The following is an 18,428-nucleotide window of genomic DNA, read 5'->3' as shown; positions in this document are numbered from 1 at the left end:
CGGTCCAGGTTCGAATCCCGACCCGGTCCACAAGTGGATTGGGTTTTCAGTCCCTACCTGATTCCGTGGGTTTTACCCAGAATATTCCTCAAAAGCTGTAACTGCTTCTCACTGTCTCCTCTCTGCAGGTTTCTTCAGGCTTGCGAGCTACACTGCCCAGGGCGCTTTTGAGGAATCCTTGGTGTCATTACTAGAAATATATAATTAAAATAACTTGGACAATGAGAGAGGACAGCACGAACCGATTGAAATGGAACAAAAATAAGGAGGCTTTCCTCCAGCGGTGCAGGAAAATAGGCAGAGAGGAAGTGTGGAATAATAGGCTACGCATGTCCGTCCCAAAGGCGCTACTATGGGGGGGGGTAACCCCGGTGAATGCCCGGGATCCCCGGATGGGGATTTGAAATCTGTAAAATTTAAAATCTCCGCGGAATTCACATAGCTATGCAGCTGCAGCTAATTTTCCTGTGGTAACCTCTTGAAAAAATATGTTCATCCCCGGGTTGTTCCCCAGACGTTTAGCCCTGGTTACGCGACTAGTCCATGGAAGGATTGCGTAACAAAAAAGGAAGGTGGCTGAGTGGGAGGAATATTGCGAGATTTGCTATACCGAGAGATTGCTCAAAACGATTTACCCTGGATCGTGTAACGCAGATAATATTATGTGCAAATTAAATCACAGGTTAATTTTCCACGAGTCAATTTTCCCGATTTCACGCGTCAAATCTTGTAACCTTAAAACGAGTTCCAATTAAGAAATGCCTTTTGAAGTGTACGTGATAGCAATTACTTACATAGTTTCACTAAATTCCAAGGAGTGAAAATTCACTCCATTCGAATGAAAATTTCATCCCTCCAAACAGAGAGCAAGGACTTGCTCTATGCTCCAAACGGAAGCTAAGGACCACACGCATCTGAGTGAAATTGCTTCCCTCCTACTGCTCGTCTATTCCCTCCTCCAACAGATCAACATTTTACGCGAGTTTCCACTAGAAGAGGTTCTATTTGAAATTCAAACTAATTTAATCCGAATTTTTCATTCGATCCAGAATTTTTGACTCTAAAATGTGCCACTCTTTCAGATTCCATGCCTTATCGATAATGTCACCTGGCCCGGTAATGTGTTCAATAACAGTGCAAAGCCGGTGTGACGATGGAGGAAGGATCATTATTCTCATAATGAAATATGCTGATATTTGAAACGTATAACCTATGCGCAACGAAACTGATGGGATGTCAAGCCGAGGTCAAACCATAAGGACAGGTCTCTATTCTTGTATCAAAGTTTTGCAGAAAGTCAAAAAATTACATGTACAGTATATGATGTTGATACATTTTGTCGCCATTCTTTTCAGCGTTTAATAATGGTCTATACGTGCGTTTATCAGTCTGCCATTCTCAAGCTTGTGTAACGTCTCATATCAGGTGTGAAATTTCAATTATCCTTCCTTGTTAAGAAGTAAGGTCTGCTGCTCTTGGTTTACATTCTTGGGGGGGTGTTATAGCACAGCCACTACCAGGGCGCTAATTAACAAGTGTGCACGCGGGTAAAGCATGATTTATCCATCCGAGAAGGAAAAAGACCCGCAAAATCACCCATTAAACTTCGGACAGCAGCTGTGTCTGTTTATTGGCGTGTTACATAATTCCTTTCCCCCACCGGTTCCTGTGATGCTTATCTCTGGCATCCCATCTCACCATCCTGGGGTTCGAAAGTCCTTGGACCATCTCTTGTAGGTCAAACAATCAGGAGTTCTCCACCGGTGCGGACTTGTGCCTGCCCGACGGACGGCCCGGTGTCATCCCTGGTTCTGTTACTTGTTGCCCAAGTTCCTGGAGGCGCATCCTGAGCAAGGTTCAGGTGAGTTTGTGGTAGATTTGAATTCGAATGCTTTCCCACGTCCCAACTGCAACTGCTACTAAGGTGTATCTTGCTGAAACACTGAATTTGTCGGTTTTCTGCATTTTGAAGATTCCTACATCACGTACACTTTGAGTAGATAACGGAACAAATTTTACCACACCGCCCACAGACCTAGCTCCGTGCTACAACCAGACTTCCAATTTGCCTTAACTTGTGACTGATGAAAAAAGACAAATTCGGTAATTGTGGTCATTCGTGTCATTTAGGCTAACTGTTGCCCATATTCGTATTGTAAGACCATTACTTTCATTCCTATTTTGTCACAATATGCCCAATAATATTACTCAGGCATTCCAGGCATGCCAGGGCACCTAGGCTACTGTAATAATTCATGTGCTTTATCTTTCACTTTGTTTCAGTCAAATTTTCCGACATGGCCGAATAGTTACGTCTCTAGTATTAGTAGTAAGGAGTGACTTATGCTAAGTTGCAGTTATCTATATTATGCGTTTTGTAGCTTAATAATGGACATTCACTGATAAAATGATATCGTCAAGCAGCCACTAAAAAGTTTTGAACGTTCCTGGTTTTTATATACTTAAAATGTTTAAGTCTTCGAAAGCTTTGCTAGGCTGTCAATCTTATGCTTGACTTGTGCAGAAATGATTGTAATTGAAGGGAAAGAATGCTAATTTGTTTCTGAAAAAATTTCTCTCTCCATCGTCTTTGTCAAGTCTGCTTTATTAACAGCTGCATTTTCTTTCATGTCATTGGCAAGATATAAACCATTTCTGCAGAACTTAAGGGATTTTTCACGATACGCAGTTCGATTTGACACAACAATTTTCTCAACGTGTGCAACCATGTATGCTTGTTACGGAAATAACAACCGTACCTTTTTTCAGGTGGTGCACAGGAAACGTTAGGCATTTTCTACCCACATAAGAAATTTCACCACTGAACTGTCGTACAATACTGTACATACAAAACTAAAGAGTGCCCCCCCCCCTAACTGTGGGGTCTGACGTCCGCCCCGCTCACACGAACCAACGGACGCCGGACCCCGCAGTTCTGGGGGTAAGGAGCCACTTGAAACGTTACTAGTCTGTGCTAAAGTGTTACGAAATCAAATCTCAAGTATACATGGCGCAACCTGTTTCGAATTGCGTGGGCATCGTTTCCTTTAACAAATCAAGTTTCAGAAGTTTCAGTAACTTATAATCACGCGCTAAGGTTTTTGGGTAATGTGACCTGCTTTTTTACTAGTGCATTTCCATGCAAACAGCGTTCACAAGAAATAATGAACCTATAAAGGGGTCAACTAAAATTTCCAAAAATTGGAATTTTCTTCCCAACAAATGAAACTGATCAAAGACTTTTTCCATGATCTCTTGAAAATCATGTATTACCATGGAGGGAGGAAAAACCGCCAACTTAGCGGTGGAATAAACCATTAGTAAACAGACAGCGTCTGCTATTATTCAAGTGCCAACTCGCACACAACTCGTAATCCCGTATGCCAAATCGTCATTTTCCTGTTCCAGGTCGCAAAAATTATTCAGCCTGATTGCATCTGAAAATCATCTTAAAATTACAGTGAAATGCGGGCTGTACATGACTTGTAATTCACCTTGTTGTGTGCAGGAGATCCTGCAAAATTATTTACAAAAGTTATGCTTTTATTTTGGACTTAATAGATCAACTATTTTCCTAGTTCTGGATCGGTTAACCATCTATTTCTCCATCCATGGTATAAAATGGAGTGCCATGGTTTAACCAGTAGGATTGCTTCAAACACGTCTTCAAAAAGCAGTCAAGCAAAATCCATTTTTGCAGCTCTAACAATGTAACAAATGTATTTTCTAATTTAAAAAATGCTGAATTTTTTTCATTACATCGGAATTCCAGTGAATTTTAAAAAAGAGGACTCCGTAAATTTTGACTCCACCTTGGACCGGGAAGCAACCTACCAACAGTATGCCCCTTTACCTGACAGTGCACATTTACCTGATCGCACCCTTTGTAAAAGTGCCCTCAGGACACACTAACCTAGGTATAAAATGTGTTTCCCTCCAGGTAAAATCCCCCCCCCGAGAAATGTAGCCCCCCGTGCAACGTCACAAGTTTATCACCCAGACTCCGTATCATTTATTTCAACTGTTCATGCACAGCATTTGGACAGACATCGTTCCCTTTCCGATATGCCAGTTTAAAACGCAGTGATTGGACGAGAAGGGCTATCCAATACGCGGGTATCCATTGCGATCGAGTCCTGGGTGCTTACGTTATAATGATTACGGTGCTTGAAGCCTGTACATGGAAGCATGGAGCTTCCATGTTTGAAGCATACGTAGACGCTACAAACCAGAACTACTTTCGACCACGATTCGCGCGCTACGTGCAGCACGTGCGGTGAAATGGCATCATTGCTGTTAATGAAAATAGTCAGCACACAGCAACATTACTGTACCTCTGCACGCCGACGTATGTCCACCCCTTCCACTTAGTTTGTGCGCATGCGGCAAACTCCAAGTCACTTTCTGTTGCTTGTTAAAATGGCGAAGTCAGCAAGCAAACCACTATACCAAGATCTACCTGCCGAGATCCTCCGCTTTGTGTAGAAGTTTACTGAATTTATACCAGAGAGATGTATTCAGGCTTCAAATTTAAATTTGTGATGCGTTTGTTGTTAATGATAAGTGATATTTGGGAGAATATGGGGTAAAAGATGTCTGTGTACGTTACAAACACGTAAAAAAGGGCTGGGTATTGTAAACTCTAAACTTTGAATTGTTCAGCAGTTATTCCACGCATGCTACATATCTTGATAACGACTGATAAAGAGTGTTTGAAAAAAGTTATCATGTTATGGTTAAAGGAACCAGGAAATAGAAATATTTTATAAATTTTACCAAAAACCCTTGAAATTGCATTTTTGGGTTTCAATTAACCTAATTTTAATTTTGTTATGCAATTTTAACCCATATTTTGATGCTTTTTGGTTTTTATGCTAATGATTTGCATATTCATAAACTATGAACTATGATGTCATCCAACTTATTCCAAGGCAACGAATCTCAATGTTGCACTGATTTGTGCACAAAAAAGTTCTTGAATTTTTAACCACGGTTATCGCAGATTTCATTTTCTTTGGCAATTTATTGCAATAATCAAGCAAAAATCCTTTTCACAGAAATGTTCCCAGAGAGTAAATTTGGGGTTCGCAATTTGAACATGAAAACATGCAACCTGAATCACGTCTTCCTGGATTTACATCAGAGCAAAAGCGCCCTCACTTGTCCAGAAATGCTTAGTCAACTTTGTATGTTTGAAAAAGTGCACCGTTCAGTTCACGTAACTCAAAAAAGATGTTAAAAAGTCTTCATACATGGAAGCAGAGTACAGAGATACACAAAAAGTGATCTTTTTAAGCTGTTGCGAATTGTCCTTTGTTAGTTGAATCAATTTCAAGTTAGGCTCTCTGACGACCGATACTGTACATGTACTCCATCAACGCACGTATAGGCCTACACTCACTACTTTGGCAAATGATTCTTGTGCAGGATATTCAATTCGCAATAACTTGAAAGTACTACCGATGTTTTTATCAGATCTTGATACACACGGCCCTTTATTTCGTTTGTTAAGGTAAAGTGGAGAAGTTTTTTTAAAATGGGAAAGACCACGGTATTTTCTTTCAAATTTGATCGTGTTTATTTTTTAACTGGATTCATATAATACGGTGGTTTAATGTTGTCTAATCAAGTTTTAGTCATTAGGTTATCTCCGTGAGCTTTATTTGTGTTTGTTTTGTTAAAAATAAATTTTGGTCTTCATCCGCGGAGAGAAGTGTCGGAACGATGTCCGACGTCGACGTCGCCTGCCTCGAAATCCACAGTAAAGTGATCAAGTGCGCATGCTCTAGCTCTCAACTAAACTAGTGGTGCACAAGGGCATGGGAGTGAACATACGAGGCTACGCATATAAGAATTCTGCAGAATACAGGTTGCAGTGCCGTATTATATTTCTTGCTGAAACACAGCTAGATTGGTTACACACCTCATCCCCCCTTGACAACTTGATGAAGCTCAAAAACTTAAGGCTATTTCATGTGAACTGAATTCATCAAACTTACACAAAGACAACAACTTTGCGTGGCAAAATAAGGGGGAGGGGATTACTAGGAAGGGACAGAGAGTGACCTGGAGGGTTATCGGGCAAAGGGAGACACTTAAACCTTGGTAACTTTGTCCACCCCCAGACTTGAAATCAAGTCGGTAATTGGCCGGCTGTAGTCTACCTTCCTCGCGATGCGTACGCGCTACGGTTCTCTCATTAACGTTCGAAAAAGAGAATTCGGGGGCTCTTAACGGGGGATGAGTGGCCTCTAGCCCCTAGTTCTGTCTTTGTACATATTGTGTAACTTGAGTTATAGCTCTTTCTCAGAAGACTAAAAAGTAATGAATGATCCGATTTTTTGTGTTTTCTTTCTTACTAAAAAGAGAATCCTCAATGAGTCTGTATGTGCCATTGAAATGAAACGAAAATTAGAAAAAAAAAACAAAGGAAACATTCGGGTGGATATTCAGTTCAACACGTTTTATGCACGATAATTATGAGTTTCAACAGTTCAAACAAAATTTCAATATTTTCCTTGGGTGTGGCAAGAAAGTGGTGGTTTTTCCATTAGAGTCCTTCCGTAGACACTTTTTTTGTCGCAAAGCACTTCCTATCAAGAGCTTTCCTACGTGTATTCAGTTCTTAAAAATCGTAGTGCATGTGCATTCACATGCCTCCTGTGAACACAGCATGTTGACTTTTTGAGGGAAAAGTGCCCCTTCTTGAGAACAGTCTGGTAGCACGTGCTTTCTGCACTGGGAATCTGTTCGGAAACTTGCAACAAATCCATTGTTTGTGTCTCTTTTGATCCAGCAGTAGGCCTACTACAGCCCGAGGAGTAAAACAGTAAAAGATAAGGAAGTATATACATTCACTGATCCAGTTACACGGCAGCTTTTCTCTGAGGTGAAACTACAGATTTCCGTCATGCGGTCGGATCTGCCAGTGGACAGAATGGCAATTCATAAAAAAATCAGAAAGTTTCACATTAACCTCATGTATGAGAACGACTTAAACAACCCTTTGAATGTAATTTTGTTTACTCTCGACTGACCAGAATCGATAACGTATGTATTCACTGATTTCTGCTAGTAGATTTCATGATTTTCGACATGATTTTCTACCTGTTTATAGGCCTTCCTAATGTGCTGAATTTTCTTACTGCAGGATGAGGGTTACCGTTGCTACATTTCTGCTGCTTCTCATCGCAGAGAAGGTAGCCCTGGCGGGAAGTAAGTTTTGCTTTTCTGTGTTCTATAACATCGGATGGTTTTGTTCAATTTTATTTGAAGTGCTCTAGTGTGTTTTGGTATTACCGTGATCCTCAAAGCGCTGGGGTGGAACCCCACCTCCTCAACCGTCTCCCGATGTCTCTCAAGTGGTTTTGTTATTGTTATTTTTTCACGAACAGAACCTTCAGGTTTTCTGTTGCTCTTTGCGGTCATTTGAAACCGAAGTGCACAAAATAATGTGCATAGGTTGAGGAAATGTTTGTGTTGCTGTTGAGGGAAGTATATGTATCTGTTCAAAGGCTGAATCCGATACTCCCCCAACCGAAAACAACATGAATAAATTTCCTAGAAATATGGAAGGGCTGCATAGCGCCGTGGTCAGAATATCGACAAGAATATAATATCAAATCAGTGCTCTGAAATATGTGCCGGGGTACTCAGTTACCGAAAGCTCGGCAATCACATATTTCAGAGCACTGATTTTTATATTATATTCTTGTCGATATATCAATAAATTTCCTTATGCCTACACAGCCTTTTAATTAAGGGGAAGGAGCTGAGGTGCACAAGTTCTTCGGTGAAGAACGTGGGACTTGCAAACTAGGGTTCTCCCGATCCATCCTTTTCAAGACTACAATTTCAGCTTGCACTCTTGGGGACCCTTAATCCCCCCTTTTTACTCTATTAAGGGAAAAAGTGAAAACCTCGCTCTCGAAAAGAGTGAATTTCATATAAATCAACTCCACAGAGTGAAACCACTTTGAAAAGAGTAAACACGTCTATTGATTACAATCACTCAAAAGGGGGCCATATAAAGGTAAACTCCTTTTCGAGTTGTCTATAATTATTCCTGGCAGAGTGAAAATTTCACTCTAAGTTTTTTATAGGAAAATCACTCTTTTAGAGAGTGAGTTTCACTCTTTTGACTTTTGAGAAGGAAAACAAGTGATGGCCTATACGTGCAAAAGAAGACAATATCCCTCTAAATTATTTTGAAGGAAAGGTCCCTCTCCAAGAACGAGCAAAATCAATAGAGGGCTCACCAAATGTTGGTGTATCTTGACTGTGACCTTACCAACATGTACATGTTAATAAGCCTCTAGAAAACATGATCAAAGTTCTTGCCGATCGTCTCAAACAGTTTTTTAAAAGGGTTAAATTCATGATGTCTTACTGTTTTGCTGTGGTGGGGTGAGTGTTGATTTGTTACAACGTCCGTAAGAGCGATACGGATGGGAATAGTGAACGATCGATTGGACGTGTATCGGTAACTTCATGGTGACTGCAGCAAAACAACATGCAACATACGTAGCGTTCGTAACGTTATGGGTGTCTTTAAAAAAAGGCAGATAACTTGATAAGGTCACAATTATTTCGGCTGCAACGTTTTAAACTTCAGTACAAATTTCTGAAGGCGGCAATGGTAATTCTGCACCCTCGTGACCACCGTTTGTGCATACTGCATTTGAAATTGTCAATTAAGAAAGAATGCCATACTCATGGGCCATGCACTTTGACTTTCCCAGAAGTACTGTAGTCTGTAGGGCAATTGTTTGTTTTTAGATTAATGTTACACTAACCTAGGCATGAATCATTCAAAATTGTATGGAAGTCTAATCCGCAGTCTTTGACAAACACAGGTAACTACAGACAGGTTGGAGGCTAGCTGTCATGATGAGAAAAATAGTTAAAGGAAAAACTTCCTTTTCTGGACATGCTGGAGGAAATGCGAAGGGCCCCTTTTAATCCTGTTCCCTTGTGTAGTTATCAAACCCCTTGTACATTTCCCCCCCCACACCAAAAAAAAAAAATTAGGGCTGAGTCAATTTGAATAATTCACTAAACTCACTATTTGAATATTCTACCTTCAACTCGATTGAGTATCCAAATGTTCGGTCCTACCGACCAGCAGATTATTGAATGAGCCATGTACATACAGAATCTGTTGCAATGATGCATACAATTGTACATATAATGACTATAATAGCTTCTCACTTCTAGGGGTATCTTCAGGCAAGATTTAAATTAAAAGACGAACAATACTTTTACTTTTATTCCTTCAAAATTTTAATGATTAACCTTTTGAATCATGAGATACATTGTGTACATTTTTATGTTGCTTTTCATGTGAATCTGCTTTAAACAAGCCTCAACAGTGCAATTTTTCTCATTTGAAACAGGAAATTTTTTCATCTCTTTTCATGAATTTTACATTTGAATATTGAAATTCAGAAAAAAATGTTTAATAATCGATCATATAGTCAGATATTAGGCACAGTCCTACCCAAACAAAATTTTGCCACCGCTTTTTTTAAAAATTGATGGGATTAAAAAATGTCAAAACAGTGGCCAATGAGTATGGAATTTTTCTTAAATGGTTATCCCAAGCCCAACATCTGCCAAAACCAGCAAGATTCAAGTTCAACGTTAGAGGTTGGCTTGACTGTCAATTGACAATTCGTGCCCCACTTGTCTCTGCAGAAACCAGAGTTGTGGACGGAACCAGGTACGTCTGCAAGCAAGTTCAGGCAGTGTGTCCCCATGATCTGATGTTTACTGGAACAGTGTGTGGGAGCAACAGTATCACCTATCCTTCAAAGTGTGACCTTGTGCGTGAGGTTTGTCGGCGGGACAAGCATCAGACATTTGACTTCAGCCATGTTGGGCCATGCACAGGTATGTGTCTCAGAGATAGTTATTCCCTTGTTAAATTTGGCCTTTGAGGCATCGACAAGGCTCCCGGTGAATACTTTGGCCCTTTTCTGCTGATGGTGTTAATAAACATAAAAAAGAGCCTTTCTCATGTACTGATTGCAGCATGAAGTGTATTGTAAGCCTTTTAAAAACCGACTTATAGCAGCAGATCCAGAACATACATTGTAACATCACAATGTCCCAGAGGGGTTCCGTTGAATGCATCCCACGTCACTGCCATAGCAAAGCACACACTTTCTTGTACATGTATATAAACAAAGCATGACATCATTAGGCCTACATGTATGTAACAGGTCTACTTAAGTTGATATTTAAAATGCATGAAGAGTGCAGTTTTCAGACCAGTGGAAGGTTTTGTGTCTCTGACTTTCTGTGAACACGTTGTGTATTTCCATAATGCCCTCGAAAACTGGTACATACATGTATGCGTAGTGTGTACTTAGGCCTATTCAAGATACATGTACATGTATTTTGGTCTTTCTTCTGCTCTCGTTGACCTGATTCTTTAGCAGGTTAAGATTGAATGCAGTATGTTTGGTGTATATTTGATTTTTCATAATTCTGGTAGGGTACCAGTAAGACAATTCTCAATGGCCAGAATTTTTTGAAATCCATCAGGAGTCCTTACACATGCTTTCAATGCCAACTGACACAGTTAATGCCCACTGGCAATGGAATGTCAGAATGTGGTCAATCATTAACTTTGTTTTTGAACATCTTTCTTTAGATGCTGATTGCCCAACGCACTGCAGGGGCGAGGGATTTCATTATGTCTGTGGCATTGTGGGCTGTAGGGAGCGTACATTCAGGAACCTCTGCCACCTGAAGAAGGTGAGCTCGGCCTGCAAGCCGGAACGCCGCATCCCGTTGAGTTTCTCTTACGAGGGTTTCTGCCGGAACCCGGGACGAATTTTACCAAACTGCACTGGTGAGTGGATTGTGAAGATGAAATCAAATTAACATCCATATTTAAACAGCCATTTCAGGTTCGATTCCGATAAATAAAAGAAATTAAGTGTTTAAATTTATAATTTAAAAAATAATGAGAAATGTCCTTGCACCACAGGGTACCTACATGTTCAATCCAAAATTTTCCTAGGGCCCTTAAGTATATGTAGACCCCGGACCCCCGCAGTAAGGGCTTTGCGCTCTGCACTCGCAATAGTCTCCCTGTGATAAATTTCATCACAAATTATTTTCAGGTTTTTTCTTCATGCCCATTCATATGCCTACAATATGTAAACCAGGTCTGAAGGTTCCTTCCCTTGCCCAATCCCACATGCCACCTAACTGAGTTTGGATATGTTTGAGGTAAAGTGGAATGCCACTATACCAAATATTCGCCTGTACTGAACATCCTCCTTGGCTCCCAGTATTTTGTGCACAAAACCTACCGAACACTATACAGTTGCCGTTTGTAATTCCTGAACGTCAACTTGAAACGGTCTGGTTTTTTATGTTGGAAAGTGACAAGTGGGCATTATTTCCCCAAGGATTAAAAGGGAAAGGCACTAGTTGTTAACAAGTTAATTGTAATTAACTAGCCGAGAAACTGGGTACATTGGTCCGCACTTGTTCAAAGTTGTCTTCTAGTAACGGCCAGGGCATGCCCGGTTAATCTACCAACACTGGTTTTGCGAATCCGCATGATCGGGTGCAGAAGAAAACCCCATGCGCACTGTAGCATTGCACTAACATTAGTCTAAAGAGGGCGCCACTGAAACGTAAGCCACCAAGAGTTGTCACAGCATGCATCAGAGATCGATCCTGGGCAGTACCCTCACAACTTTTAAGTATAAACTTGAAATCAATTTTGTAACTTAAGATTTAATAAGAGACAAAAATAATTAACAGATACATTCTTAGAAACCTTATTGTGAATGCAACGGTAAGACATCACAAAAACAGCGAACCATAGTATCACAAGAGGGTGCACTTCAGTTAGACAAGAGAGGGTGTTTTTCAACTTGGCAACGAAACATTTGTCAGTAAATTTCGCTATCCCGAACGACCCCTGAACCAAACATTTAGTGTGGACCCTGTCATGTTCATTATAGCAGCGTGCAGTCCACTGTACTAGTATAAGCTTATTTGCAAGTGATCCTTTTTAAAGAAACCTATGTCTATGCCTTATTTTTATAACCTCCTAATAGATGTCCCTTTCCATGTAATCTCAGTTAGTTGTGAGTGTAAATGATCCAACACCAGTTATTTCACTCTGAAAAAAGATAAAACTCAGGTAAATAACAAGTGTTACTATCTCGTTACCCCAAAACGGGATTTTAACATGATCTAAACACAATTCTTATGTACATTTGTAATGTACATGACTCACGGAATATACCTGCAGGGACTTTTAAATAAAATTAAGTATTGTTTGATATCTAACAATAATAATTCTTTATTTCACAGAATACGAATTACATTCGAAAATTTATTTCCACACATGAAGCTTGTTTCACAAGTATCACAAACATGTAGTTTTCAGAATATTGTTTTAGGAAAAAATTTTTTATCCCAATGTTATTACAGTCCATTTCATATTTTAACCGTTCCTACATATTGTTTCTTGTTTTCCTTAGATGCTGATACACCACAGATAGTGAGAACGGACTTGCCAGAAAATTTGAAACGCCCCACTGAGCCTCCAATTAGGCCCACTTCTACAACAATGAAACCAACCGATGCACAAGTTAAACCAACCACAGCAGTTAAGCAAACTGATGCTTCTATTAAACCAACCGATGTTCCAGTGCAGCCTACTGACATCCCTGTGAAACCAACTAATGCGCCAGTTAAACCAACCACAGCAATCAAGCAAACTGATGCTCCAATTCAACCTACTGATGCTCCTGTACAACCAACTGATGCCCAAGTTGAACCAACACAAAAAACTGATGCTCCAGTAAAGGTAACTGATGTTCCCGTTGTGCCAACTGATGCTCCACTGCAGCCTACTGACACCCCTGGAGAACCAACTGATGCCCCAGATATACAGACTGATGCACCAGTTGAACCAACTGATGCACCAGTAAAACAAACAACAGCAGTTAAGCAAACTGATGCTCCAATTCAACCAACACAAAATACTGATGCTCCTGTAAAGGCAACTGATGCTCCTGTTGAGCCAACCGATGCTCCAGTGCAGCTTACAGACACGCCTGTAGAACCAACTGATGCGCCAGTTAAACTAACCACAGCCGTGATGCAAACTGATGCTCCGATTCAACCTACTGATGCTCCTGTACAACCAACTGATGCCCCAGTTGAACCAACACAAAAAACTGATGCTCCAGTAAAGGCAACTGATGCTCTCGTTGTGCCAACTAATGCTCCAGTGCAGCCTACTGACACCCCTGTGGAACCAACTGATGCCCCAGATATACAGACTGATGCACCAGTTGAACCAACTCATGCACCAGTTAAACAAACAACAGCAGTAAAGGAAACTGATGCTCCAATTCAACCAACACAAAATACTGATGCTCCTGTAAAGGCAACTGATGCTCCTGTTGAGCCAACCGATGCTCCAGTGCAGCTTACAGACACGCCTGTAGAACCAACTGATGCGCCAGTTAAACTAACCACAGCAGTAAAGCAAACTGATGCTCCGATTCAACCTACTGATGCTCCTGTACAACCAACTGATGCCCCAGTTGAACCAGCACAAAAAACTGACACTCCAGTAAAGGCAACTGATGCTCCTGTTAAGCCAACCGATGCTCCAGTGCAGCCTGTAGAACGAACTAATGCCCCAGATATACAGACTGATGCACCAGTTGAACCAACTCATGCACCAGTTAAACAAACAACAGCAGTTAAGCAAACTGATGCTCCAATTCAACCTACTGATGCTCCTGTACAACCAACTGATGCACCAGTTGAACCAACACAAAAAACTGATGCTCCAATAAAGGCAACCGATGCTCCTGTTGAGCCAACCGATTCTCCAGTGCAGCTTACTGACATGCCTGTAGAACCAACTGATGCCCCAGTTAAACCAACCACAGCCGTGATGCAAACTGATGCTCCGATTCAACCTACTGATGCTCCTGTACAACCAACTGATGCCCCAGTTGAACCAACACAAAAAACTGATGCTCAAGTAAAGGCAACTGATGCTCAAGTAAAGGCAACTGATGCTCCTGTTGAGCCAACCGATGCTCCAGTGCAGCCTACTGACACCCCTGTAGAACCAACTGATGCCCCAGATATACAGACTAATGCACCAGTTGAACCAACACAAAAAACGGATGCTCCAGTAAAGGCAACTGATGCTCCGATTCAACCTACTGATGCTCCTGTACAACCAACTGATGCCCCAGTTGAACTAACACAAAAAACTGATGCTCCTGTACAGGCAACCGATGCTCCTGTTGAGCCAACTGATGCTCCAGTGCAGCCTACAGACACACCTGTAGAACCAACTGATGCGCCAGTTAAACCAACCACAGCAATCAAGCAAACTGATGCTCCAATTCAACCTACTGATGGTCCTGTACAACCAACTGATGCCCAAGTTGAACCAACACAAAAAACTGATGCTCCAGTAAAGGCAACTGATGCTCCCGTTGTGCCAACTGATGCTCCACTGCAGCCTACTGACACCCCTGGAGAACCAACTGATGCCCCAGATATACAGACTGATGCACCAGTTGAACCAACTGATGCACCAGTAAAACAAACAACAGCAGTTAAGCAAACTGATGCTCCAATTCAACCTACTGATGCTCCTGTACAACCAACTGATGCCCCAGTTGAACCAACACAAAAAACTGATGCTCCTGTACAGGCAACCGATGCTCCTGTTGAGCTAACCGTTTCTCCAGTACAGCCTACAGACACGCCTGTAGAACCAACTGATGCACCAGTAAAACAAACGACAGCAGTTAAGCAAACTGATGCTCCGATTCAACCTACTGATGCTCCTGTACAACCAACTGATGCCCCAGTTGAACCAACACAAAAAACTGATGCTCCAGTAAAGGCAACTGATGCTCCTGTTGAGCCAACTGATGCTCCAGTTCAGCCGACTGACACCCCAGTTGAAGCAACAGATACCCCAGTTCAACAAACTGATGCCCCAGTTATGCAGACTGAAGCTCCAGTTGAACTTACTGATGCACCAGTTAAACCAACCACAGAGGAAAAGCAAACTGATGCTCCGATTCAACCTACTGATGCTCCTGTTGAGCCAACCGATGCTCCAGTGCAGCTTACAGACACCCCTGTAGAACCAACTGATGCCCCAGATATACAGACTGATACACCACTGGAACCAACGGATGCACCAGTTAAAGAAACAACAGCAGTTAAGCAAACTGATGCTCCAATTCAACCTACTGATGCTCCTGTACAACCAACTGATGCCCCAGTTGAACCAACACAAAAAACTGATGCTCCAGTAAAGGCAACTGATGCTCCCGTTGTGCCAACTGAATCTCCAGTGCAGCCTACTGACACCCCTGTGGAACCAACTGATGCCCCAGATATACAGACTGATACACCACTGGAACCAACGGATGCACCAGTTAAAGAAACAACAGCAGTTAAGCAAACTGATGCTCCAATTCAACCTACTGATGCTCCTGTACAACCAACTGATGTCCCAGTTGAACCAACACAAAAAACTGATGCTCCTGTACAGGCAACCGGTGCTCCTGTTGAGCCAACCGATGCTCCAGTGCTGCCTACTGACACACCTGTAGAACCAACTGATGCGCCAGTTAAACCAACCACAGCAATAAAGCAAACTGATGCTCCAATTCAACCTACTGATGCTCCTGTACAACCAACTGATGCCCCAGTTGAACCAACACAAAAAACTGATGCTCCAGTAAAGGCAACTGATGCTCCCGTTGTGCCAACTGATGCTCCAGTGCAGCCTACTGACACCCCTGGAGAACCAACTGATGCCCCAGTTGTACAGACTGATACACCAGTTGAACCAACAGATGCACCAGTTAAACAAACAACAGCAGTTAAGCAAACTGATGCTCCAGTTCAACCTACTGATGCTCCTGTACAACCAACTGATGCCCCAGTTGAACCAACACAAAAAACTGATGCTCCTGTACAGGCAACCGATGCTCCTGCTGAGCCAACCGATGCTCCAGTGCAGCCTACAGACACGCCTGTAGAACCAACTGATGCCCCAGTTAAACCGACCACAGCTGTGAAGCAAACTGATGCTCCGATTCAACCTACTGATGCTCCTGTACAACCAACTGATGCCCCAGTTGAACCAACACAAAAAACTGATGCTCCAGTAAAGAAAACTGATGCTCCTGTTGAGCCAACCGATGCTCCAGTGCAGCTTACTGACACCCCTGTAGAACCAACTGATGCCCCAGATATACAGACTGATGCACCAGTTGAACCAACACAAAAAACTGATGCTCCTGTAAAGGCAACTGATGCTCCTGTTGAGCCAACCGATGCTCCAGTGCAGCCTACAGACACACCTGTAGAACCAACTGATGCGCCAGTTAAACCAACCACAACCGTAAAGCAAACTGATGCTCCGATTCAACCTACTGATGCTCCTGTACAACCAACTGATGCCCCAGTTGAACCAACACAAAAAACTGATGCTCCTGTACAGGTAACTCATGCTCCTGCTGAGCCAACTGATTCACATGTTCGGGCAACTGATGCTCCTGTGGAACTCACAGAATCTCCAGTTAAACCCACAGATGCTGTGGTTAAAATAACTGATGTTTCTACTGAGCCAAGTGATGCTCCAGTTCAGCCGACTGGCACCCCAGTTGAACCAACAGATACCCCAGTTCAACAAACTGATGCCCCAGTTATACAGACTGAAGCTCCAGTTGAACTTACTGATGCACCAGTTAAACAAACAACAGGAGTTAAGCAAACTGATGCTCCAATTCAACCTACTGATGCTCCTGTTGAGCCAACCGATGCTCCAGTGCAGCTTACAGACACCCCTGTAGAACCAACTGATGCCCCAGATATACAGACTGATACACCACTGGAACCAACGGATGCACCAGTTAAAGAAACAACAGCAGTTAAGCAAACTGATGCTCCAATTCAACCTACTGATGCTCCTGTACAACCAACTGATGTCCCAGTTGAACCAACACAAAAAACTGATGCTCCTGTACAGGTAACTCATGCTCCTGCTGAGCCAACTGATTCACATGTTCGGGCAACTGATGCTCCTGTGGAACTCACAGAATCTCCAGTTAAACCCACAGATGCTGTGGTTAAAATAACTGATGTTCCTACTGAGCAAACTGATGCTCCAGTTCAGCCGACTGACACCCCAGTTGAACCAACAGATACCCCAGTTCAACAAACTGATGCCCCAGTTATACAGACTGAAGCTCCAGTTGAACTTACTGATGCCCCAGTTAAACCGACCACAGCAATAAAGCAAACTGATGCTCCAATTCAACCTACTGATTCTCCTGTACAACCAACTGATGCCCCAGTTGAACTAACACAAAAAACTGATGCTCCTGTACAGGCAACCGATGCTCCTGCTGAGCCAACCGATGCTCCAGTGCAGCCTACAGACACGCCTGTAGAACCAACTGATGCCCCAGTTAAACCAACCACAGCAATAAAGCAAACTGATGCTCCAATTCAACCTACTGATGCTCCTGTACAACCAACTGATGCCCCAGTTGAACCAACACAAAAAACTGATGCTCCAGTAAAGGCAACTGATGCTCCCGTTGTGCCAACTGAATCTCCAGTGCAGCCTACTGACACCCCTGTAGAACCAACTGATGCCCCAGATATACAGACTGATACACCACTGGAACCAACGGATGCACCAGTTAAAGAAACAACAGCAGTTAAGCAAACTGATGCTCCAATTCAACCTACTGATGCTCCTGTACAACCAACTGATGTCCCAGTTGAACCAACACAAAAAACTGATGCTCCTGTACAGGCAACCGGTGCTCCTGTTGAGCCAACCGATGCTCCAGTGCTGCCTACTGACACACCTGTAGAACCAACTGATGCGCCAGTTAAACCAACCACAGCAATAAAGCAAACTGATGCTCCAATTCAACCTACTGATGCTCCTGTACAACCAACTGATGCCCCAGTTGAACCAACACAAAAAACTGATGCTCCAGTAAAGGCAACTGATGCTCCCGTTGTGCCAACTGATGCTCCAGTGCAGCCTACTGACACCCCTGGAGAACCAACTGATGCCCCAGTTGTACAGACTGATACACCAGTTGAACCAACAGATGCACCAGTTAAACAAACAACAGCAGTTAAGCAAACTGATGCTCCAATTCATCCTACTGATGCTCCTGTACAACCAACTGATGCCCCAGTTGAACCAACACAAAAAACTGATGCTCCTGTACAGGCAACCGATGCTCCTGCTGAGCCAACCGATGCTCCAGTGCAGCCTACAGACACGCCTGTAGAACCAACTGATGCCCCAGTTAAACCAACCACAGCCGTGAAGCAAACTGATGCTCCGATTCAACCTACTGATGCTCCTG

The 18,428-nt window shown here is 42.5% G+C and overlaps 1 protein-coding gene across 1 annotated transcript; it reads left to right on the top strand.

Annotated features, from left to right (window-relative positions):
• The first annotated feature begins 1,754 nt into the window (after nt 1–1,754).
• LOC110985652 (uncharacterized) lies at nt 1,755–13,619 on the top strand. The gene is made up of 6 exons (XM_087135533.1): nt 1,755–1,861; nt 7,151–7,215; nt 9,697–9,891; nt 10,658–10,858; nt 12,513–13,030; nt 13,587–13,619. Exons 2-6 carry the CDS (start codon nt 7,152–7,154, stop codon nt 13,617–13,619), a joined length of 1,011 nt encoding a protein of 336 aa, XP_086991659.1. The 5' UTR covers nt 1,755–1,861; nt 7,151.
• The last annotated feature ends 4,809 nt before the right edge of the window (nt 13,620–18,428 follow it).

The sequence above is a fragment of the Acanthaster planci genome, linkage group LG04, assembly GCF_054643075.1.
Source record: "Acanthaster planci isolate LZ-2023a linkage group LG04, COTS_SCS, whole genome shotgun sequence".
In the NCBI taxonomy this organism is placed as follows: Eukaryota; Metazoa; Echinodermata; class Asteroidea; order Valvatida; family Acanthasteridae; genus Acanthaster; species Acanthaster planci.
The sequence above is the reverse complement of the archived record's forward strand: the minus strand, read 5'-3'. Positions and strand labels throughout refer to the sequence as shown.

Bases quoted from the DNA above. Each gene is read 5' to 3' on its own strand.
- LOC110985652 (XM_087135533.1), top strand. From the start codon at position 7,152: ATGAGGGTTACCGTTGCTACATTTCTGCTGCTTCTCATCGCAGAGAAG. The intron at 9,892-10,657 runs GTATGTGTCTCA...ATCTTTCTTTAG, and splicing joins CCATGTTGGGCCATGCACAG to ATGCTGATTGCCCAACGCAC. The intron at 10,859-12,512 runs GTGAGTGGATTG...TGTTTTCCTTAG, and splicing joins AATTTTACCAAACTGCACTG to ATGCTGATACACCACAGATA.